This window comes from Caretta caretta, chromosome 17 (assembly GCF_965140235.1).
Source record: "Caretta caretta isolate rCarCar2 chromosome 17, rCarCar1.hap1, whole genome shotgun sequence".
Classification (NCBI taxonomy): Eukaryota; Metazoa; Chordata; order Testudines; family Cheloniidae; genus Caretta; species Caretta caretta.
This window is the reverse complement of record NC_134222.1, coordinates 9292077-9313694: the sequence shown is the minus strand read 5'-3', so window position 1 is coordinate 9313694 and position 21618 is coordinate 9292077. Positions and strand designations below refer to the sequence as shown.

General features: G+C 42.7%; 1 protein-coding gene across 22 annotated transcripts in view; it reads left to right on the top strand.

Annotated features, from left to right (window-relative positions):
* Positions 1-21618, top strand: part of MSI2 (musashi RNA binding protein 2) — a 383853-nt gene that overhangs the window by 5300 nt on the left and 356935 nt on the right. For 21 of the 22 annotated variants that reach the window (XM_048823532.2, XM_048823540.2, XM_048823533.2 and 18 more), the window contains one exon: positions 553-594. In XM_048823532.2, the coding sequence (XP_048679489.1) occupies positions 553-594 (42 nt within the window). Of the gene's footprint in view, positions 1-552; positions 595-974; positions 1023-21618 lie in introns of those variants that run through there. The other variant, XM_075120744.1, reaches the window with a different exon arrangement.

Sequence of the window (21618 nt, the reverse complement as noted above, 5' to 3'; positions counted from 1 at the left end):
CACCTGTGTCCTTTGATGTCAACTGTAAAGCAAATCAGTTAGGAATGCAATTTATAAAAAGTAATCTTTGCAGTTGTTTTAGCAAGATAGTTCTAATAATTTAAAAGTAAATAATTTGGATCAGTGTTTTGTATCTTTTTATTGTGGGGGGATGGGGAGCTTTTTTTTTTTTTTTAAGAGAACCCCCAGGGGCATGTGTTTGAAAGCTGAACAAACTTGCAGATTAAGATTGTGATCCAAAATGGAGTCCATCTCTATACAAATCTACAGAATATGCTGGTAATATTTAACATCCAGCTCTTGTTGGAGAGGCACCAGCCCAAAAAGTAGTACAGAGCATCTTGTATACCATGTAAGTTATAGTATAGAATGCACTAGATATCATTTACAGACCAGATCAATTCAGTCCCACTCTAAATCTGACCATAGTCCATTAGCTCCTAAATTGCTCTAGAAGGTCCAGTGTGCTGAATTTTAAGCCTGAGAAATGAGGGATTAATAATTCAATGGTTTAAAAAAATTAACATGATTTTCCCCATTCTTTTCCCTCAGATTGACCCGAAAGTTGCATTTCCCCGACGAGCACAGCCTAAGGTAAGTAGGAGGATCAATAATAGGATTTTAGGCACACAGAGTCATTGTTGCCAGGCAGTTCAGGTTTCAAACAGGGAATTGGCAATGAAAGCTTTTAAAGCTGGAGCGCATGGCGTCTTAAGGGTATCAGCATATGGCTGTGAAACTACAGGAGAGCTGCTTTGTGCGATATTACATGTCTCCAGTTTAACTATCTCCTTACGGAGTCCCAGTCATTTGTGCTAGTCTGAAGGAGTCTTAGCTTTTTCTCATTGTAATGGTAGAGCATTGCTGTGTTACTTACAATTGTTACAGTATTTTGTACTGTATCTTGCTACAGTATTTATGAAGAGTTTTTGGTTTAAGTGCAGGGTTTCTTGCTCGTTTCAGGCTGAGCTTTGAGCTCCTTGGCTTTGATGGATGGGAATAAATCTCTGCCCTCATGCTTTGTGAGTTTTCTTTTGTATAACTTTTGAGAGGTGTTTGGGCACTAATAAGTGGTGGGTAATGAGTTCTTGATTGGTATGAAGCTCTGAACTTTTATGAGCATTGGGTATGCCTTTCCAAGAAGGATGAACAAAGAGCTGTAAGTCTTTTATCGTACTAGTCTTATTGGATAGTGACCTGCTCCTTATAGGGCATACTTTGTTATAATGTGGTCAGTTTCCATGTTGGGACAGACACTTTAGCCATGTGCAGAGAAGCTTTCATCTGTATGCTATCTCTGAAATATATCTTGGTACCATTGGTGCTGGAGGACCTGTTTGTGGAATTGAAACAGTTCTTACTATTTAAAACTCTGTTTTGCAAAAGCAGTAGATCAGTTTTTCAAATTCCAATATGCAATCAGTTAACTTGACTTTCGAAGTCTGAGTCTGAAAAAGAGTTTCTACAGTTAACTTTCCTCTCTTTTGCTTTGTCTCCACTGCAAAAACTTAATTCAAATGGTATACACCATTGATGTATATTAAAATCAACCTGGATTGCTTCTGTATTCTGTTCTAGTCCTGCCCCCTCATTAAGAAGTGGGGGTTGGGAGGGAGGCGAATAGGAAGCTGTAGACACAGGCGAAAAGGGAATAGTGGTTGAAATTGGTGGGTAGAGACTGCCTAAACAAGTTTAACTGAATATTTTTATTGTACATAATCCCACATGAGAGCGAGCAATTTAATAGTGCATGATGTTATAACATTATATACTGTATAAAGCACACATCCAGAAGAAAATTGTGTAAATTTAACAACTCTGGGCATATAGCAAGAGGAGTAATAGCAATTTAAAAAAAAAATCTACATGCAGAAATTAAAACTAAACAAATGTACTTAAACCTTTCCTTGAGGGCTCTTACTTTCTTAAGATGTAGCTAATGCTAATTAATGACAAAAGAGGGGGCTGGCTTATTTCTGTACTAAGCAAAGAGTTTTGTGTTATGTAGGGTTTGATAGCTTTGGGATTATGTTGTTGAGTAGTGCTGTGTTTCACACAGTGCATTCCTTAAAGCTATAGAAGTCCTAACTAGTCTTGAAATTAAATTATGAAGGTCGTCTTGCCTCGTAATATGTTTCCCCTGCACCTTTTCTTTTTTAAACCATCTTTCAATTTCTAATGGTCTTCTGTTACCAAAGCTGTCTGTACTGTCAGTATTGTTTGTTTGCAAAAGCTTGTAATGATGATAAATGAGTATTATGGATCTGAGTGAGTTAATTTTTGATTGTTGCCAAAAATATTCTTCCACATTAAAGATCTGAATGCAAAATCAGGTCATCTTTGCTAAGTGGATTTTTTAAAAAAAATCTTGATAGTAAACATCTCTAAATTATGGGGCAAATGATGGAACATATGTAGGCTTCCACTCTCAGCATGAAGCCACCCTGTATGGAAAGCTAAGCATATTTTGCTTACATCTAATCCTGATTTTTATTCAGTCCTCTTTAATAATGGATTCAAATTTTTATTTAGCAGGTTGTGTTTTTTAGTTTTTCTTTAAAAAAAAAAAGGCTTAAAATTGGAAGGAAACACACAGTAAATTAGTTGCAATAAAGAACAGATTTAATATTAGTGCTGTCATAATATTCTTTAATACATCTTATAAATAAAAACCTGTTTTGACCTGTTTTTTTTTAAATTAGCTGTTGAATTAAGGCTTTAGAGTATAGCAGTTCGCCTGTCCTAGTTGAGCAGTAAATGTTCAGTGTTAAAATGCAACTGTGCTTCAATCGAATTAACTAGTTGATGCTTGAGTCCATAGAGATTAATGCCATTAATGAAATGTCTACCTTTTTGAGAGTTTTTTCTCAGTAGTTCATCTTCCTGTTATGTTCAGTATCATATCAATTCTTTTTTGAAACAGGAGCTTTTTGCGCTCTAAAGTGATTGTTGTTGAACTATATTGGTGGAAGTTGGTGGAACATTCCGCGTTCTCAGTCACAAGTAACATGCTTCAGTGCTTTCCTCACCTCTCTGGCAGTAGGCCTTTTGACCTGCCGAGCCAACCTTCAGAGGTGGCGTGTTGGGCTGTTCAAAGAGTGAATTTACTGTTGACGTTCTGTCAGCGCAGAGATGGAATATGGTAACATTAGGATTATGTGCGGCCCTTTGCCAGTTCACGTACTTAGCTTATTTCTGCACTTAAATTATTTTTGCGTCTACAAATTATTTTTTAAAAAGGTTTTTTTTTTTCCCTCCCCTTGTGGTGCTCCAATCAAACGAATGTTTAGAGGTGGCCAACTGCTGTCTTTCAAACAGGGTTGTGATAACACATTTTCCTTTGGGCTCCCTTACCTGTGTCTTCAGGATTTGACACCTCAGTGATGATGCAGATCAGTTACTGAGCAAGAAGTGGCAGGCTGTAACAGCTGAGAATTCTTCCCCTCTTTTGTAGAATGACCGTAGCAGATCTCTAGGCATTTGCTTCTAATGGATTACACCATAATGTGTAATCCTACTCTTCTTGTGAAGGCTAGGGCAACTTGCAGCCATTGTTTTAAGAAATTTTGCTGCCGGGGTTTAAAACTTGTTGAGTCTATAGAATCTGGCTAATACTGAGATGAAGGAAATAGACAAATACAGTCTTGCAGTTGCTGCTGTTACCTGGTAAAAATTCTGATTAACTTCCAGCTTCTGAAAGGAACGTTGAAATAATGGAGCATTTATAGCATTACTAACCTGAAAATCTTTTAAAAAGAAAACAATATGTACCTGGGAGAAAAAAGACCAAATTCTTTCATTCCCATTGTTAACAATAAGGACACTAACAGTTGAGGGTTTTTTAGAGAGAGAGAGAGAAAAACCCTATTATCCCAACCTCCGCATTATCCGAATCTCTTCCTTGTTCCCCGACAGGCCTGTCCACAAGACAAATGCCTGTGTGCAACCCCCCAGTTTGCCACCCTGCCCAGCTGTCAGCATGCAGTTCCCTGACACCTGTGCCCAGTTGCCTGCATGCCCATCTCCTGCCCACACCTTACCTCTTGGTCTGTTCGGTGTCATATTTTAGGCTCTGGCTGCTGCAGCAGCCCCCCGAGTGCCCTGGGGACTGCAGCACTGAGGTGCCCAGCTCCCTTTTCAGCAGGACCTCTGTGCTCCCCAGGCAGCCTGCAAGAGCCAGTGCTGGGGCGTGCACTGAGCTGGGCAGCTGCAGGAGGAGCCTGGGTGCTAGGGAGTCTGTTGCCTTGCTGTTACTGCACATGTATAGTGACAGCAGGGAAGTCCAGCTGTTTCTTGTTGAAAGGCAGAGCTTGTTCGATGCCCTCTTGATTATCCAAATGCCTGTTTATCTGAATAGCACAGGGGATGTAGATTTTATTCAGATAAACAGGAATAAACTCTGTGTGTGTGTGTGTGTGTACACATTTGCAGATATTACTTAACTTTATTAAGTGGCAGGGGAGAAGATAACGATCTCATTTAATTTGCTTCTTCTGTATTTTCCAATGTCTGGGTCCTTCTTTGTCTCTCTTGGAAAATGTGAAAAGCATTGTATGAAAAAGAGGCAGACCAGTTTCCAGTGGAAGCTTGACATCAGTGGGGCTACTCATGGCAGTCATGTTATGTGCCCAAGTGTTCACAGGATCAGGCCTTAGGGTACAAACACTTGATATCAGGGTCCAGTGCTGCTTGTTGTGAACAGTCCTAGCAGGTGGAGTAGATCGGACCACTCGCCATAAGGAAGATTACATATCAAAACACTGTTGAGTGTAACCTGCTGACTTAAAAGTGTGATGTTTTTCTCCAGTAGATGGCCTACACAAAGGACAAGCCTACTGTTGCTGCCAGCTAGTGGAGTTACCCCTTCAGCTCAAATAGTAGAGGCCTGCGCTCTTGGTGCTGAATATCCTGGGTTCTGCGCCTGTTGTCAATCCAGAGTGGAGGTCATTACATTTTCAGGATTGTATTTCAAATTAAATAATGCCATCCACAGATGACCTGGGCACATCATCCCAGATGACAGTTCAGTTGCAAAACAGTGAAAAGATTTTAACCTGAGAGGATTTTGTGTGTTGGTCTGGATGCGCCAGGGAAGCATGTCTCATTTCAACCTTTTAAGAGAGCGTTGAGCTTTATTTAAAATAACCTGACAGAGCCTTATTTCAACCTTGGATGCTATTCAGTGGACAGATTGTCAGCTGATTTCTTGCTTTGAATTACTGTGTGCAAATGGGCATACAGGCTTCTGCGTGGGTAGGTAGTCTCCCAGCTAGCCATGTAAGCAGGCAGATCGCTGTCTGGGCATGTGGAACATAAGCGTGTAATCACATACACCCTCCCCTCCCCTCCATTCTGATTGAAAAGCAGAATTTTGTAGCCTTCCCTTTCATTTGGATCATGCATTATTAAACTCTAATATATTTACTAGTTATTGCAAAGCAGTAAGCAGAGAGCATGTCCTGCCAGAATAAATATACAGGCTAGATTGTCAAGCTATCTAGGGGGTTTGGATGCCTACCCCCCTTTAATTTTAATGGAAATCAGGTGTCTAAGTCCCTTGGACAGCTGTGTAAATCCAAGCCGGATTGTCTGTTTTCTTATACAGCATTCAACTTGCAGTGGCATTCTGATAGCCAAGCATTTGGTGGTGGTTCCTGTTGCACTGTTCCTCTGTTCTGTACGCCCTGTGATTTGCCCCACTGCTTCCCAGGGTTACTGAAGTAAAGGGTGAGAGGTGGAATTTGCTGTATTTTTCACAAGAATGGGAATTAAACACACGAGCAGAACTCAAGACTCTTCTCCCTTTCTTCCCCACCAGCCTAGTAGTAGTGGAGCAGCGCAGTCAGACTTGTTCCTTGTGACTTTCTTCCTGTTTGTAAATGGATGAGAGGGAAACAATTCCTTTTTTTTGGGTCACCTTTTTTTTTTTAAAGTAATAAAACTAGTACTCCTTCTCCAGCTGTTCCTTGTGCATGCTGAGTAGTGTGAAGTTGGTGCTCAGTAAAGCTGGTAGGGACTACTTTAGGCTGCTAGTGACCAGTTCCTACATAGCCTGTTCAATGAATGCTTGTGTAATCCACTTACTCTGGGTAACCCAGATGAATTTCCCCAGCCAGTGGGTGCTTGTAGCCCATACCCATGAAGCATGGTGCTCTGTCTCCCTCTATTGACAGCTGGGCCACACACAGTGGTGGATAAGCCTGCTACAGCCTTGCCGGACGGAGCTAGATCTTTTCGCTCCAGCAGTTGAGGCTCACAGTTTAAGATCCAGAAGTCCCAGGTTCAAATTCAGTTGCTGATGACCCATCCAGGATGCAGCATCAGCCATTCTCTTTAATACTTTTTCCCTCTGGTTGAATGAAACTGAGCAATGCACGTTGAAGCTTTACATTAGGCAAAATGTCCTGGGCTTTATCAAGGGTAGGGTTTTTGAGCTGGGCATGTGGCTTTTTTTGTTTTGAGAAATAAACATTTCTTTCTTCTCCCTAGGCACAAAGTAAAACACTCCAATTGTCTATAATACCAAGAGACTGTTGTGAATTTGGGTATAATAGATGTCTCCCCGTTATCACTGCCTAGGGATGTCTTTTGTGTTTGTTTAGATTGTAAGCTCTTGGGAGCAGGGACTGGCTTTTTGTTCTGTTTGTACAGCACCTAACAAAATGAAGTCCATGCCTAGGGCTCCTATTTGCAGTGATGATGACAATGTACTTATGTTCCCTTTGACTTGCTGCTGACCAGTTGGAGATGACTGGATTGGGTTCCTTTTTGGTGGGCTTATTCCTTTCCTGCCCTTTTCTATACCTTCTTCCCCCTCCCCCATAGTTTCTTCCAAGACACTTTTTTTTCCCCCCCTGCACCAACCTTTGGTGAGGGTGAGTTGGGGACAGGGTGCATTGGACTGCTAAACCCAGGGTCGTGAGTTCAATCCTTGAGGGGGCCATTTAGGGATCTGGGGAAAAAATTGGGGATTGATCCTGCTTTCAGCAGGGGTTGGACTAGATGACCTCCTGAGGTCCCTTCCAACCTTGATATTCTATGATTCTATAAGAGGGAGAGGTGAAGAGAAGTAGGGTGGCCAATACCCTGGTGTGTTTCACTCTGTCTCCAAATTGAGTACGTGTTGTCTGCAAAGTGCTCAGCCTTTTACAGCCTGAGGGCAGATCCAGTAATGACTGATCTATAATCATCAAATTCATTTATTTGTCACTGCCAGTGACAGGCCAGTTAATGTAATGGATTTTTTTTTTTTTTGGCTGTTGACTCTGGTGATTTTCTCCCAAATGTTGTGAAATCCAAGACATTAGGGGAATTTGTGACTCTTTTTTTTAAGAGGAAAGTTATTGAAAAAGCATAACAGTGTATGTAGAAGATAGAGGTATATGATGAAGGGGGGAAAAAAAACAAGCTCTTTGCCCAATTACTGTATATCTAGATGCCCTTTCAGTTCCTAATAGTTAGTTATTTATTATTCTTTTACTAGATTTCAGCTTTTACTGCTTTTAAATAGGAAGGTATTCTGAGTCATATAGTAAGGGGAGGAAAGGCACTTAAACAGAGTCCATCAGCTTAGAAAATCACACTTCTGGCTGAAAATGTTTTACGTGCTGTTACAAGTAACTACTAAGATTTCTATGGCCTAAATCAGCAGTCTGTCCCTATTTAGTGAAGAAATTGAGCACATGCATAAGTCCCATTTAAATCTGTCAAGCACGTGCATAAGTACTTTGCTGAATCGGGGTGGATTTAAAGAGCATTCTTAAATGGATTTATTGAACTGGGGAACCTAGAACAGGGATTAGAAGATTACTTTATGCAGTTAACAGTACTTTGTGTATAGTCAGTTTCATGACTTCTCTTGTAAAGTTGCCATCAGTTTCACTTGTTTTCTGTGGGTCTCACCCAGAGGGAGACGTTCATTTAAGGGGGGGGGAAGTGTTGTAAAACTGCAAAAACTGGCAATCTGATGCAGGGGTAGATGTAGTTTCTGACACTCTGTTTAATTTTTTAAAATAATTGACAGACTCTCTTTTAGCCTCCAATCCTGCAGATGCATCCCATCGTGCTAAGCGCTGTACAAACACAGAACTAAGAGACGGTCCCTGCCCCAAAGGGCTTCCAATCTAAGTGTGAGACAAGAAATGGATCCAGGCAGATGGGGGAGTGTGAGGAAACAATGAAACAATAGCGATCAGCATGACAGGCAGCACACTGTAATCGCTTGAGTAGTTCCATTGACTTCAATGGGACTATTCATGTGGTTGAAAGGAGGCACAGGCTTAGCTTGTTTGCAGGGATTGGCGTTTGAGAATGTAAACTGTTTGGGGCAAGGACTATTCTGTTACTAATGTATGTACAGTGCCTAGCCCCATCCTGACTGAGGTCTCTAAGGTACTATTGCAGTACATAGTCTCAGGTAGACCCGTGTCCCTTTAATCCAATCAATTTGCAATATCGATAAATGCACTTCACACCCTGGGATTTCACTGCTTCCCCTCTCTCCCGAATTCTTTATTGTCTGAAGTGTTGCCTTTATTTTTCTTGATTGTAGAGAAGGTTTCAAGAATGTACTAAATCACTCCTATCCTGCTCAGTGTTGTTGGGCTTTCCTAGATATCTACACATGGCTATATTGTTGCAATCCAGTAGCTTTCATTTTTATTTAAGACCATGCTTTGTAAACTAATTACAAAGCAAGGCCCTGATCCTACAAAGATTTGTGCGCATACTTCGCTTTACAGTCTCTGAATAATCCCATAGAACGCAGTGCATAAAGTTAAACGTAAGTCAGTGTTTGCAGGATGGTGGGTTAAGTGTGTGTAGGCAAGGATGTGGGGGGGAAGGAAGGGGTGGAATAACAGAGCTGGAATGCATCTACCCTCTCCATCCCCCAAGCAAAGACTTGCATTAATTTCCCAAAGACTCCTGTGTACAATAGAGAAGAGGCTTCAAGCTGACTGAAGGGGCAAAGGTCCAAGAAAACTACTGTAGCAAAAACTGATGCTGAGTGACGGTAATGAGGGGACCAAGCAGGTGGGAGGGAAAATGGCGTGGGGGGGGGGGGCAGAGACGAATACCTAGTGAATTAAGTAGTTCCCATGGTTTAAAGTTGTGAAGGCTTGCTGGGTTTGTTTTTCTCTGCGTGTGTGAATGATCTGAGATGGGACTGACCTCATTTCCACTGCTGGATCCAAATGCCGCAGAACTTGGGCAGAGTTCTGGTATGGATCCCGGCTTTGAGTCAGATCCATGTGTACTGATAGGAAAGTTTGCATTCTTTAGCTAGGGCTTTTGGTTGATTGAAGCACAAAATCTTGGACAACTCCCTTCAGTTGCCTCCTCTTAGACTTGCTAATAAGATTCCCCGCCTCCTCCAAAAGCCTTGGTCACAAAATCCATAGGCATTTTCCCATCTATATTTTATATCCCCACTACCTGTCTTAGCTTGAGTTTGTTCTATGCGTCACTTTTGCATCAGGGAGGAGGATGAGGGACACGAGACAAAAAAGAGGCTCTGAAAATCCCAATTTCATATCCAAACCAAAAGGCCTGACAGATTTTTCAGCTCTTTAAATGCTGAAGCAAACAGAATGCCTCTTAAATAGAGAACTACTAGGAGACTTTGTAACAATTGCTGTATAAATATTTAGTTTTTCGGAAACTTCCTGAAGGACTATTTCAGATCATGTGTAACTGTGCAAAGAGGTTAAAAGAAACCAACCAAGCTGAGCTTTCACTCTGTGTCTGTGGATGTCTCAAGCCTGTGTTGTGAGTTAGAGATAGTGTCTGGGGCCTGCTTTGTTGAAAAAGCTTGTCAGTTTAAAATCCTTAGCAATAACAAATGTTTTTTTTCATTGGTCACACTAGTGGAATAGGCCAGTGCTGGGGAACATGTCATTAGCAGTTTTTCTGTTGCTTTTGCTAAAAGAATGGAAAGTTCTTGGGAGAATAAGCCCTTCTCAGGCACAGTATACCATGCAGCTTGCCTTTTGGGCATGGGCATGTTATGAACCACTTGTCTCTCTCCACCCTGAATCTGTGGTATGTAACAATAGTATGCTGGTATTCTCCTCCTCCGTTTATACAGCATATCTCGTGCAGGAGGATTCCAGAGTGCCGCAGATGAATAGAGGAAATGCTTCCCTTGCCAATGAAATGCCACCACTTCTGGGGTTGGGCATAGCAGATATTCCAGGGCCCCTAGCTACACTACACACATGGTGAAGCCAGGAAAGGAAGGAAAAACAAAATAAAACTGAAGTTGGAATTGAAAGTTGTACGCCGTGCAAGTTGTACTCTGTGAAAAGCTCTTTTGTGGGTTTGTGGAAATCAGCTGCACTGTCTGCTGAGGAACACACATTTTGCATATAGTGTCTTGACCCTGGGATTCTCTAGAGGGCTTAGCATTCAGTGGGAAGGAAAGTTCTATTTAAGTATATTACAGTAGCATATGGAGATCCCAACTGAGATCAGGCCCTATTGTATCATACAGACATAGTAAGAGACGGTCCTTGTCCCAAAGGCAAAAGATTGGAGGGGAAACAGGCCTGCAGGCAGTTAGGAGTCTAAATACCTTTGAGGATCTAAGCCTAAGTGTCTTGCTCAGGGTCGCATGGCGTAGCTGGGAAAAGAACTCTCGTCTCTTGAATGCCAGTTGAGTGCTCTAGCATGCTCTGTCTTTTTCTGTATGGTATGTTTGATACAGGCCATGCTTATGGGGAGATCCTGTGTCCATGAGCAATGGACAAGAAATGCATTAAAGAAAACCGCACCAAACTTAAGCTATTTCTATCGTTACTATGGTGCTGCATTGATTGAAATACTCAGTTTAAAAAAAATCAGAAATTTATACTTAGGGCCCAAACTGTTGCCGGTGTTGTGTTGGGCTGTGACTTGTAACTGCTAGAATCACGAGGTTGGTGGTACAACGGGGTTTCTGAACAGCTGCAGCGGTAGTGAGACGTAGGGGGGGAAATTAGATAAGGGTAGGGTAGACCAGAGCAGTGTGAAAGGTAGTTTGTGGTATGAGTTATGGCTAATGCTTGTCACATGGTACAAGCTAGTGTGGTGACTGGGGAGACAGGCTTGCACCAGTTGAACTGGAAGAGTGGGTGGAGAATAACTCAAGTAGTGTATTGTGATGTGGGGAAATCCAGTTCCCCACCTGAGTAACCGTGGCGGGGGGGTAATGTCTACACTGAAGTCATGGGGCGGCTGTAGACACATCTGTGCTAGCTGTAATCTGGTTAGTTTGGGTACCAGAGCAGTGAAGCTAAGGCAGCAGGGTCTTCAGCATGGGCTTGCTGCCTGGGTAATTACCTAAGGTTTTGGGCAAGCTTGTACAGAAGTCCATGAAGCCCCTTACTGCTCCAGTACCGGAGCTAGCTAGATTAAAGCTATCTTGTGTACGTCCACGGTGTGACTGCAGAGTAGATGTACCCTAAGGTGAGCGCTAGAGAGACAGCATGCCTCCTCCTTTCCAAGTGGTGCTGGGTTCTCTGACCATGCTATGCCCCCTATGGAACTGAGCTGTGTGCCACATGGGGCCATGCCTTCTACCCCTATCTCCACATAGGCTGACTTCTGGAGTCCAGCTTTTTCCCTTGTCCAGCAGGACCACACCACTTTCACTGCATGGTGCCTTGTCATCTCCACATGCTCCACCCATGGAGGGTGGCTGTAGTCTCCTGTTTTATGCAAACCAGAGGTATCCCCTAGCCGGCCTGAGTTTGGGTATCTTGATGCACTTCTACAATGATGCACGGAGCACTGGAGACAGATGACATCATAGTTGTTTGTCCTAGTTTCCCTTTTGGGTATTAGAGTGGGGATTTCCTGGCATAGTCAGTCCAAGAATCTGGTGGGTGGACGGGTGGTGGTGGTGGAAGGGAGAGAGATTTTCTTGCCATGCTATTCGTATGTTTTTAATTCCTGACTCAATTAGTTTCATGAACTGTGATCAAAGTGGGAGGTTACTACAGCGGTGCATTAAGCCCAGCAAGTTATTGACCAAGGAACAGTTGTCATCTTCTTGTATAATGGATTTTTTCCTTTGGCCAAATCGGCAATGCCATTAATTCTCCCCATGAAGTAAAAGGCTAGCTGAAAGTCCTCCATAGCGAAGATTCCCCCAAAGTTTTGTGAATGTGGCTTTGATTTCATTGGAGTTACAATTTAATTAAAAGGCAGCTTAGATCTCTGAATCTCAGTTTGACAGGTGTCTCCAGCAGTTACTTTCTTTTCCCTCTCCGTCTTACGTCTATTTAAAAAAAATGCTTTAGTAAAAAAAAAAAATATCAATGAGCAGTTACCCATCCAAAGGCTTTAATGCTAAAGAACCTAAGACTTGATGGGAACTTTAATTACAGACATAAACTGTGACTGTCTATCTTAGATGCTTTTATGGCCTCTCTCGCTGTAGTATCGAAGTACCTGATACTTCAGAGAACATGTATAGAACTTTATTTAGCTGATGCCACATGTTAAAGATCTCTTGTAATGTGTGGAAAGTAAAATTAAAATAACAAGGCAAATAATTACAAAATGATGGCAAAGCAAAATATATGTATCCTTGTAGAAAAAGTAACCTTATTGGGTCCTATCCACAACTCAAGGAACTTGGTTTACAGGGTAAGCATCTCATGCAGAGACGATCAAAGAAAATTTTGCTGTTTCATAATGTTCTTAAGTATCTTTGGCAGGTGCAATTTTTCTGCTGTTGTGGGTGTGTCTCCCTTCGTTTCCTTGAAATGTTTTAAGTTTATTCCAAATGAGAGGAGGACCTGTTTGTTTTACATTCTCTAGAACTGGGGATCATTGGAATCCAGGCAGATATATGCACACCAAGCACTCCTTGAAGTGGAACAGAGACTAGAGCAAGTCCTAGCTTGCATGGTTTGCCTACTAGTGTGGATTAGGCAGTTAATGCTCCTGTGTGTGGAGGAAGCTTGTTGGCTTTATGCATGAGTTCTTCCTGGTGCCTGGCAGGGTTAAAGGTCTAAAATACTCAGTACTAGCTAATGGTTTGAATATCTTGCCTGTATGCTGCAAAGTTGCCTGTATGTGACTATGTGCTGGCCCTGCACTGGTGGAACTCTCAGTACAAGGATTGCCTAGATGTGTATTTAAGTCTCTCACGCGGCAGTCTTGGACTCTAAACTCTCGCCTGTTTTTTCAGAAAACTTTTAGGCCTTGTCTGCTCTCAGAAAGTTTGGATGTGTAATTCTCCACAGCGTGGAAACAGTAGATATAACCAGGGCTTAGTCTTGCATTACAACTCCAATGTTGTTACCTCTGAGAGAAAAGCATTTAAGTTCCTCAGGGTGGTTTTTGAAAATCTTACCCTTAATCTCTCTGTGTGCGAGCAAGACAGGTGGTTACCCCCCTTTCACAGATTGGAAAATTGGAGGCACAGAGGTGTCTGTTTAGTCAGGCCTGGAAGTTTAGCGCTTGCCAAATACTTTGAGATTCTCTCATGAAACATGGCCAAAAATATTTCTCATTTTGGAAAAGGGTGATTCCAAACCCTTAATTGCCACTTTATGTAATTTCCCTGTCTATTAATCATGTACCTCTGAGATTGCTCAGCTGTGTGTGTGTGTGTTCTGGGACTTCTTTTTGGTCAAAAGGGGCTGAGAAGCAGACATACTGGAAGTGTGATGACCGCTGTGGTGTATCTTTGCCTTTTTGTTGAGTATTTGTAGATAACTTCGCTTCATTCTCTACAAAGAGACTTGAACTTTCCATTAAGGATTGCCTTAAAATTGTCTCAGTGGGGCTTGTGGGGAGCTGAGAGATCAATTTGATTCATTGTTGGTGCAAAACCTCTGCAGAATGTTTGTTTTTAATACTAGCTTGTTAAAAATGGTATTCCTAAAATGCCAGGTTTCGGTCTGCATTTGAATCTGCTTAAGAATGATGCTTGCAGCATTTAGACTGGGGGCAGGGAAGAAGAGGACTAATAGGGGAGAAGCATGCCAAAAGCTAAAATGTTTCACTTTACAGAAACATGCTCAAGGGACAAGGTTCATGAATGCCCAAAGAAACTGATTCTCTAGAGCAGACCTACCTGATCAGCCTGCTCAGTGCACCAGGCTACCATAAAATTGGCCTTTTAATAGTAATGTGATTAGAGCAAATGAGAACAGTGAAAAATTCAAAGCAACACTTAGCAGTTCTTAAATTTTTTGGGGGGGGGGTGAGTGGAAAGGGCAAGAGAGGCATAGTGTGCTAAAGCTGTAATGAGCATTAATGAGAAATGGGGTTTGTTATTTAGCACATGCTTCTGGTAAACATGTGAACTAAGAAAATCTCTTGTCTACTTTGTAGCATGCAGCATATTATTTTATAGCAAGTCAGCTGTTAGAGGCAGGTTATAGGAGTCAAGACTCTTCGGTTTTATTCCTGGAACCTTGGGACATGTCTCAATCTCTGTCTCTGATTACTTACCTTTAAAAATAATAATTTTATGGCCACTATTACTGTATTTCTGAGCACCTCACAATCTTTTAATGTGTTTATTCTCACAATGCCCCTGTGAGTTAGGTGGGGTAAAGGTGTTATCCCCCCTGTTACAGATTGGGGATTGAGGCATAGGGAGATGGAAGGTGTGGGTGATGGGGTGTACAAACCCCATAGCAGGCAACAAAGCGTTAAGGGATTATTTTGGGCTCAGCGTGCCTCGCCCTGCCATGCCACACCTGCAGCAAATGCTCTTTCTGCTGGAGGAATTAAAAGACAGGGCATTAGCTCATTTGGGTAGCAGAAGGGGAGTTAAGCAGACCTGCAGCCCACAGCTCCAGCAGCCCAGAGAAGAGGGAAGCCTAAAGGCTCTGACACAGCTGTCCAAAGGAGCCCTCCCTGAGGGAAGGGAGGACCCACCCCAGAGACGGAAATATCCCTCCCTCCCCCACCTGTGGAGCCTGGACATTGGTAACCTTCTCTTATTTATTTGGTTTGGACTTCCCCAACAGGGGGAAAGCCTTGGACTAAGCTGACCCGGGGGGAGGATGAGAGGAAGTGGCCCAGGGAGGAGAGCCTGAAGCAGCTTTGGTTGCCGGACAACTGGTAGCCCAAAGGGCCCGGATCTGAGCCCAGTGGAGTGGGCGGGCCCAGGCTCCCCCACCACAATCCCCTTAACAGTTAGGGGTTGTGGTCATGACCACTAGGCCACGCTCCCCACCAAGACCGGGTGAGGGCCATTACAATATGATTATACAGCATACTAAGCCTTGAGACCAAGCCTTCCTTCTGTCCACACACCACCAATCTGGCTTGGGTCAGCAAGCACTGGGGACCCAGGATCCTACTAGGGGGGTGAGTCCGAATCCCACTGAAAGTTTGGTTCAAGCTCTGTCACTTTACAGTGTGGACGCAACTCAAGCTGTGGACCTGAGTTAGCGTAGTGAGGGCATATTGGCATTGCTGTGAGACCTGGCTCCAGCAACTGTCAGCCCCGTTTTTCGTGTGCTGTGGAGGCTCAAGTCCACAAGCCCAGGACCTGGACACCTGGGTTTACAATGCAGTGTAGACATACCCTGAGTGACTTGCCCAAGGTCACACAAGAAGCAGATTAGGGAGCTGAACCCAGGTCTCCTGGATCCCACCCTAGGGCCCTAATGACTGGAACCTCATGCCTTCCTACTTTGTTCTTCCCCCATCCACATGCTGGGAGCCTTAAGTCATGAGCTTTGGCATCCATTGCATTTTACTGGGACTCCTAAGAACACAGCATGTTGAGATTCGGGGGATTCCTATGGGCTTTGTTTTCACTAGGCCTAAGCTGTTCTTCAGTAGAGCTTTCCAGGAGCGTGATCTAGTTCTGCCTATTAGGAGAGGGAGCCGGGCCTCACTGATTCCTGCTCCCTGCTGCATAATAAATCGGGTACTAAAATTAGTGCTGGTCTCCCTAGGCCATAATTCTTGCTGAGATTATAGAGAATTGTGTGTGTAGGGAGGAATCATGGTTTTTTTGTTTTGTTTTTTGTTTTTTTTCTTTATAACCTTGAGTGTCCAGTTTCCAGCTTGTTTGTTTTATTTTTTTACTCCCCCACTCTTTCCCACCCCCCCCTTCCCTTTCTTTTGGGTAGGGCTTAGCCTTTCTCTGTATTTTGGCTGTTTTAAGCCTCTGTCACTGCAGGCAGATGAGTTCCTTGGGAGCTCTTCTGAAGGTTTTGTAATTGAGTCTTTTACCACGGCGACAGGATATTATTAACCTTCAGTAAAGCAATTTATTTCATACTCCTTTGTGGGGATAAGCTTTTTTTTCTTCTCCCCTCAAGAAAGTATGTACGTGGAGAATGGCTTTTACATATAGGGATAGTTGGACCTGAAGCAGCAATTATGACTTTAAAAAATAATTTATATGAAAAATGGGCACTTCTGTTTCTGTCAGCCTGAAACAAACCTTTGGTCCTGACTGACTTTTTTTTTCCCCCCCCTTGTGTGTTTTTATTTTTAAAAACGTACCTTTGACTATAAGTGGCTCTGAAAAGGGGTCACGTTTCATTTTAGAACGCTACATGTTTAACAACCCCAGCTACTTTAAGCAATAAAACATCTTGTTTTCATCTCTTGCAGCTGCTTAGAAAAAACAACTGAGAACTTGAGGGAGCTGGCTTTGCTCTTGTTGTCTCCTTTGCCTTTCAATCAAATGCAGACTTCTCTAGAGGCCATTAAAGATTGGCTACTGGAATGGGCTAGGAAACACTGGAAAAATAACTAGACTTGTTGGAGAGTCCATCTCTGTTTTCTGTTGGGTCTGAGGGCTTTGTGGCTAAGGCACTGGACTGGGACTAAGAAGATATGGGTTTGATTCCTGGGTCTCCCATCAACTCCTCGTGTGACCTTCAGCAAGTCATCTCACCTTTCTGTGCCTAAATTCACCATCTGTAATGGGGATGATGATAATACTTGCTTTGTCCAGCTTGTCTGTTTAGACTACGCTCTTTGGGGCAGAGAATCTCTCATTACTATGCATGTGTATGGATCCTTGCATAAAGGGGCCCCTATCTCTGTTGGGGTCATCAGGTACTATTGTACTAAAAATAAAATATACTTTAAAATGTAGCATTAATAATAATCATGCCTAGCTTTTGTATAGCACCGTTCATCAGTAGACCTCAAAGCAAGGTCAGTATCATTTCCCCATTTTACAGATGGGGAAACTGAGGCACAGAGAGGGCAGTAACAAGGTCACTCAGCAGACCAAGGCAGAGCCAGGTCTCCTGCATACCAGTCCAGGGCTCTATCCATTAGGCTACAGTGCAGATTTACATGCAAATTTACCTTGCACCTAGGGTTGCCAATTTTGGTTGGATGTATTCCTGGAGATTTCATCACATGACATAATCTTTAATTCCTGGAGACTCCAGGCAAATCCTGGAGGGGTTAGCAACCCTATCTACACCTCAGATAAGGTGCCTGGCTGACAGCCTAGAAGGCTGATGTCCCTATCCACAGAATGGGTACAGTGCTGTCCATAGTGGTGCTAGTATTACCAATCTGTTCTAGTACTCCTCAGAGAGGACTGTTCTTCGGGGTGCTAGGATAATTCAGATCTGTTACGTCTGGCTTCCCGGGTGATGGGGACATGGGTCCGCTATGAACTGTACTGAAACCAAGTCACTTCGTGTAATCCATTTTGTTTGTTTGTTTTGTTTTTAAATTGGTAATAAGTTTCTTTGTTCTCCTTTTAATACTTTGTGCTCTTATAGAGCCTGCTTTCCAAGGAGTTCAGTGTGCCCGGTAAATATTAATTTCCCTCCCAGTACCCAAATCAGGAATGGAGGTGGTGGTATCCCCAAATTATGAATGCGAACTCAGGTTGAGAGGTAAAGTGACTTACCTGAAGTTGCATGTTCTGTAGCATAGGCAGAATTACGGCACGTTAGTGTCTGTAATTGTTGAAATAAGCTTAAGATACTCACCCCAAGCCCTCTGGGGGAGAGGTTTGGCCTTCTTGGGTCTAAAGCTCCATATCTGCCTCTCTGTGAAACAGTTCCATGGACTGGATCACTGTTCCAGTGTTTTGGAAGCCATCCCACAGATGCAATAGAGAATTACAGTAGAACCTCTGAGTTGCAAATGCCTCAGGAATGGAATGTTTGTAACTCTGAACAAAACGTTTTGGTTGTTCTTTCAAAAGTTTACAACTGAACATTGACTTAATAGAGCATTGACTAATAAAGCTTATGCTCAAATAAATTGGTTAGTCTCTAAGGTGCCACAAGTACTCCTTTTCTTTTTGTTAATAGAGCTTTGAAATTTTACTATGCAGAAGAAAAATGCTTCTTTTAACCGCCTTAATTTTAAATGAAACAAGCACCGAAACAGTTTCCTTACTTTGTCAAATCTTTTTTAAACTTTCTCTATTTTTTTTAAGTAGTAGTTTACGTTTAACACAGTACTGTAGTGTGGGTGTTTTTTTGAGGGGGCGGGGGGTGTCTCTGCTGCGGCCGGGTTGCATACTTGCGGTTCCAAATGAGGTGCGTAGTTGACTGGTCAGTTCATAACTCTGAGGTTCTGCTGTATATCCCTGCTTTAGAATTCTTTGGGATGGTTCAATAAACCTGCCAAATGGGTCTCATTCTCTTTTTTTTTAAAAAAAAACAACCTGTTTCCCAGAAACTTCGTACGTTCAACTGGGAATACGATGCTTTGCACAGAGTGCAAGCTCTTTGGGGGTAGGTAAACAGTAGCTAGCAAAACGGGGTTCTCTTTTTTACTAGGACTCATAGGTGCTACTGCAATACAAATAATTGGAGCTTGGGAAGAGGGGAAAGGAGCAGAGTTGGGAAAGGGATGGTTCCTGGCCTACTTATGGCAGCCATGCCTTTCTCTTTCAAATGCCCTGCTGGGAGAAAATATTCATCACTTACATTTGTACAGTGCTGTAATAAAAATGTTTTGGGTTACCTCATCCTGCTGTTGCTAATGCTGTATATAAGGTTACCGAGGGGACCATCCACTCCTTTGAGATGGTGGGTGGTTTTTTATTTTCTTGATCACAGCATCTGAGGTTTTTAAAAACCAGAGATAATGCTTCTGACTCCACTCTTATGTTGTCATCTTCCTGGGTCTTTAGACTTGCTGTGTTACTGTGTTTTGTGTCCTGTGGCTTGTTGCCTCAACAAGGGTGCAGTCGGTGTTTGCTGCAGGATGGTATATAAACGGATTTCTCTGTAATGTTGATGCCCTTATCGTGAACGATCTGTGCTCAGTTGCCCTTTAGAAAAGCAGCCTCTTGCAGTGCTACCCTGCAACATGTTTTGCTGAGACATAAGTGAAACCTGCTTCCTCTGTAACATATTTAGTTAAAAGGAGTACTTGTGGCACCGTAAAGACTAACAAATTTATTTGAGCATAAGCTTTTGTGAGCTATAGCTCACTTCATCGGATGCATTCAGTGGAAAATACAGTGGGGAGATTTATATACACAGAGAACATGAAACAATGAGTGATCCGGTAAGGTGAGCTATTACCAGCAGGAGAGCGGGGAGGGAGAGGGACCTTTTGCAGTGATAATCAAGGTGGGCCATTTCCAGCAGTTGACAAGAGCCAGAAGAGTACCCAGAAGTTACCTACTACAGGACAGGCCCAACAAAGAAAATAACAGAACGCCACTAGCCATCACCTTCAGCCCCCAACTAAAACCTCTCCAACGCATCATCAAGGATCTACAGCCTATCCTGAAAGACGACCCATCACTCTCACAGATCTTGGGAGACAGGCCAGTCCTTGCTTACAGACAGCCCCCCAACCTGAAGCAAATACTCACCAGCAGCCACACAACAGAACCACTAACCCAGGAACCTATCCTTGCAACAAAGCCCGTTGCCAACTGTGTCCACATATCTATTTAGGGGACACCACCATAGGGCCTAATCACATCAGCCACACTGTCAGAGGCTCGTTCACCTGCACATCTACCAATGTGATATATGCCATCATGTGCCAGCAATGCCCCTCTGCCATGTACATTGGCCAAACCCGACAGTCTCTATGTAAAAGAATAAATGGACACAAATCAGACGTCAAGAATTATAACATTCAAAAACCAGTCAGAGAACACTTGAATCTCTTTGGTCACTTGATTACAGACCTAAAAGTGGCAATTCTTCAACAAAAAAACTTCAAAAACAGACTCCAACGAGAGACTGCTGAATTGGAATTAATTTGCAAACTGGACACCATTAAATGAGGCTTTAATAAAGACTGGGAGTGGATGGGTCATTACACAAAGTAAAACTATTTCCCCATGCTTATTTCCCCCACCCCCACCGTTCCTCTCAGGTTCTTGTCAACTGCTGGAAATGGCCCACCTTGATTATCACTGCAAAAGGTCCTCTCCCCCCCCCCCCCCCCCCCGCTGGTAATAGCTCACCTTACCTGATTACCCGTTGTTGCATGTTCTCTGTGTATATAAATCTCCTCACTGTATTTTCTACTGAATGCATCCGATGAAGTGAGCTGTAGCTCACGAAAGCTCATGCTCAAATAAATTTGTTAGTCTCTAAGGTGCCACAAGTCCTCCTGTTCTTTTTGCGAATACAGACTAACACGGCTGCTACTCTGAAACCTGTCATTTAGTTAAAGGGAAAAGATCTTTTTCTCTCTCAACACATTGGTTCATATAGCTGTGCAGTTAGCTAGTATGCTTATTTTTAAATCTTCAGCCCACAGAGCTTTCTATTTTAAAATACTTAAACTACCTTTTTGGAGTATAACTGTGATTGTAAATGAAGCATGCTAGCTGTAAATTTTTTTTCCTGCTTCCCCACACAGATTTAATTAAAATATTGTGAAAGGCAGTCATTGAAAATGAGAAACCTTTTGAGTTGAAGGGACCCTTATTTCTCTCAGCGGAGCTTTTTGTCACCATAGAGATGAAAAGAGAAGCTCAGAATTGCACCTTCCCCTTGTGCGTTGCTACTGAGGAGATGTGGTTGCAGGTAGCAGCTGTGCTGAAATCAGCAGGGCCCTTCAGCACTGGGGGAGGATACAGCCAGGCACTTTCTCATTGGCCAGGGATACACACAGATTTTAACTCTTGACAGTGCAAAAGCGTCACATCAGGATTTCCTTCCTCGTCAATGGAGACTTTCCTATACTTCTAGACTGGAGAGTATTTAGATTTGTGAAAGGGAAGAATTAAATCCCTGTTTGTCTCTTTGAAAGTACAACTAAGCAACTTACTTTAGAATGTGACCTGTTTGGCTTGTAACTCTATAAAGCATAGTTGTTTCAAGTGTTTTTAAATTGCTGCATTGTTTTTTGAGGTGTGGATGTATAACCGCATTAACGTTTTTGAAGTCCAACTCCAGCCTTTTTAAGGCACACAGGTTAGTATATGAATCACAATTTGTTTTCAGTCCTTCCTAGCAGAGTATGAGTCCTTCTGCCTTTTATGTAAGATGTCTGTTTTTTTTAAATAACTGAGTTTAGTTTTTTTTTCTTCCCAACAGCCCCTCCGGAAGTGTAGGGATTAGAAAACTAAAAATACACATAGCGTGTGATAAAACTGCTCTGATACAGTTTCAAAGACACAGCCACACAGAATGAAGATTATTAGAGGGTACATAACACTGGGCTGTGTTACGCTTTTAATCATTTTAAAAA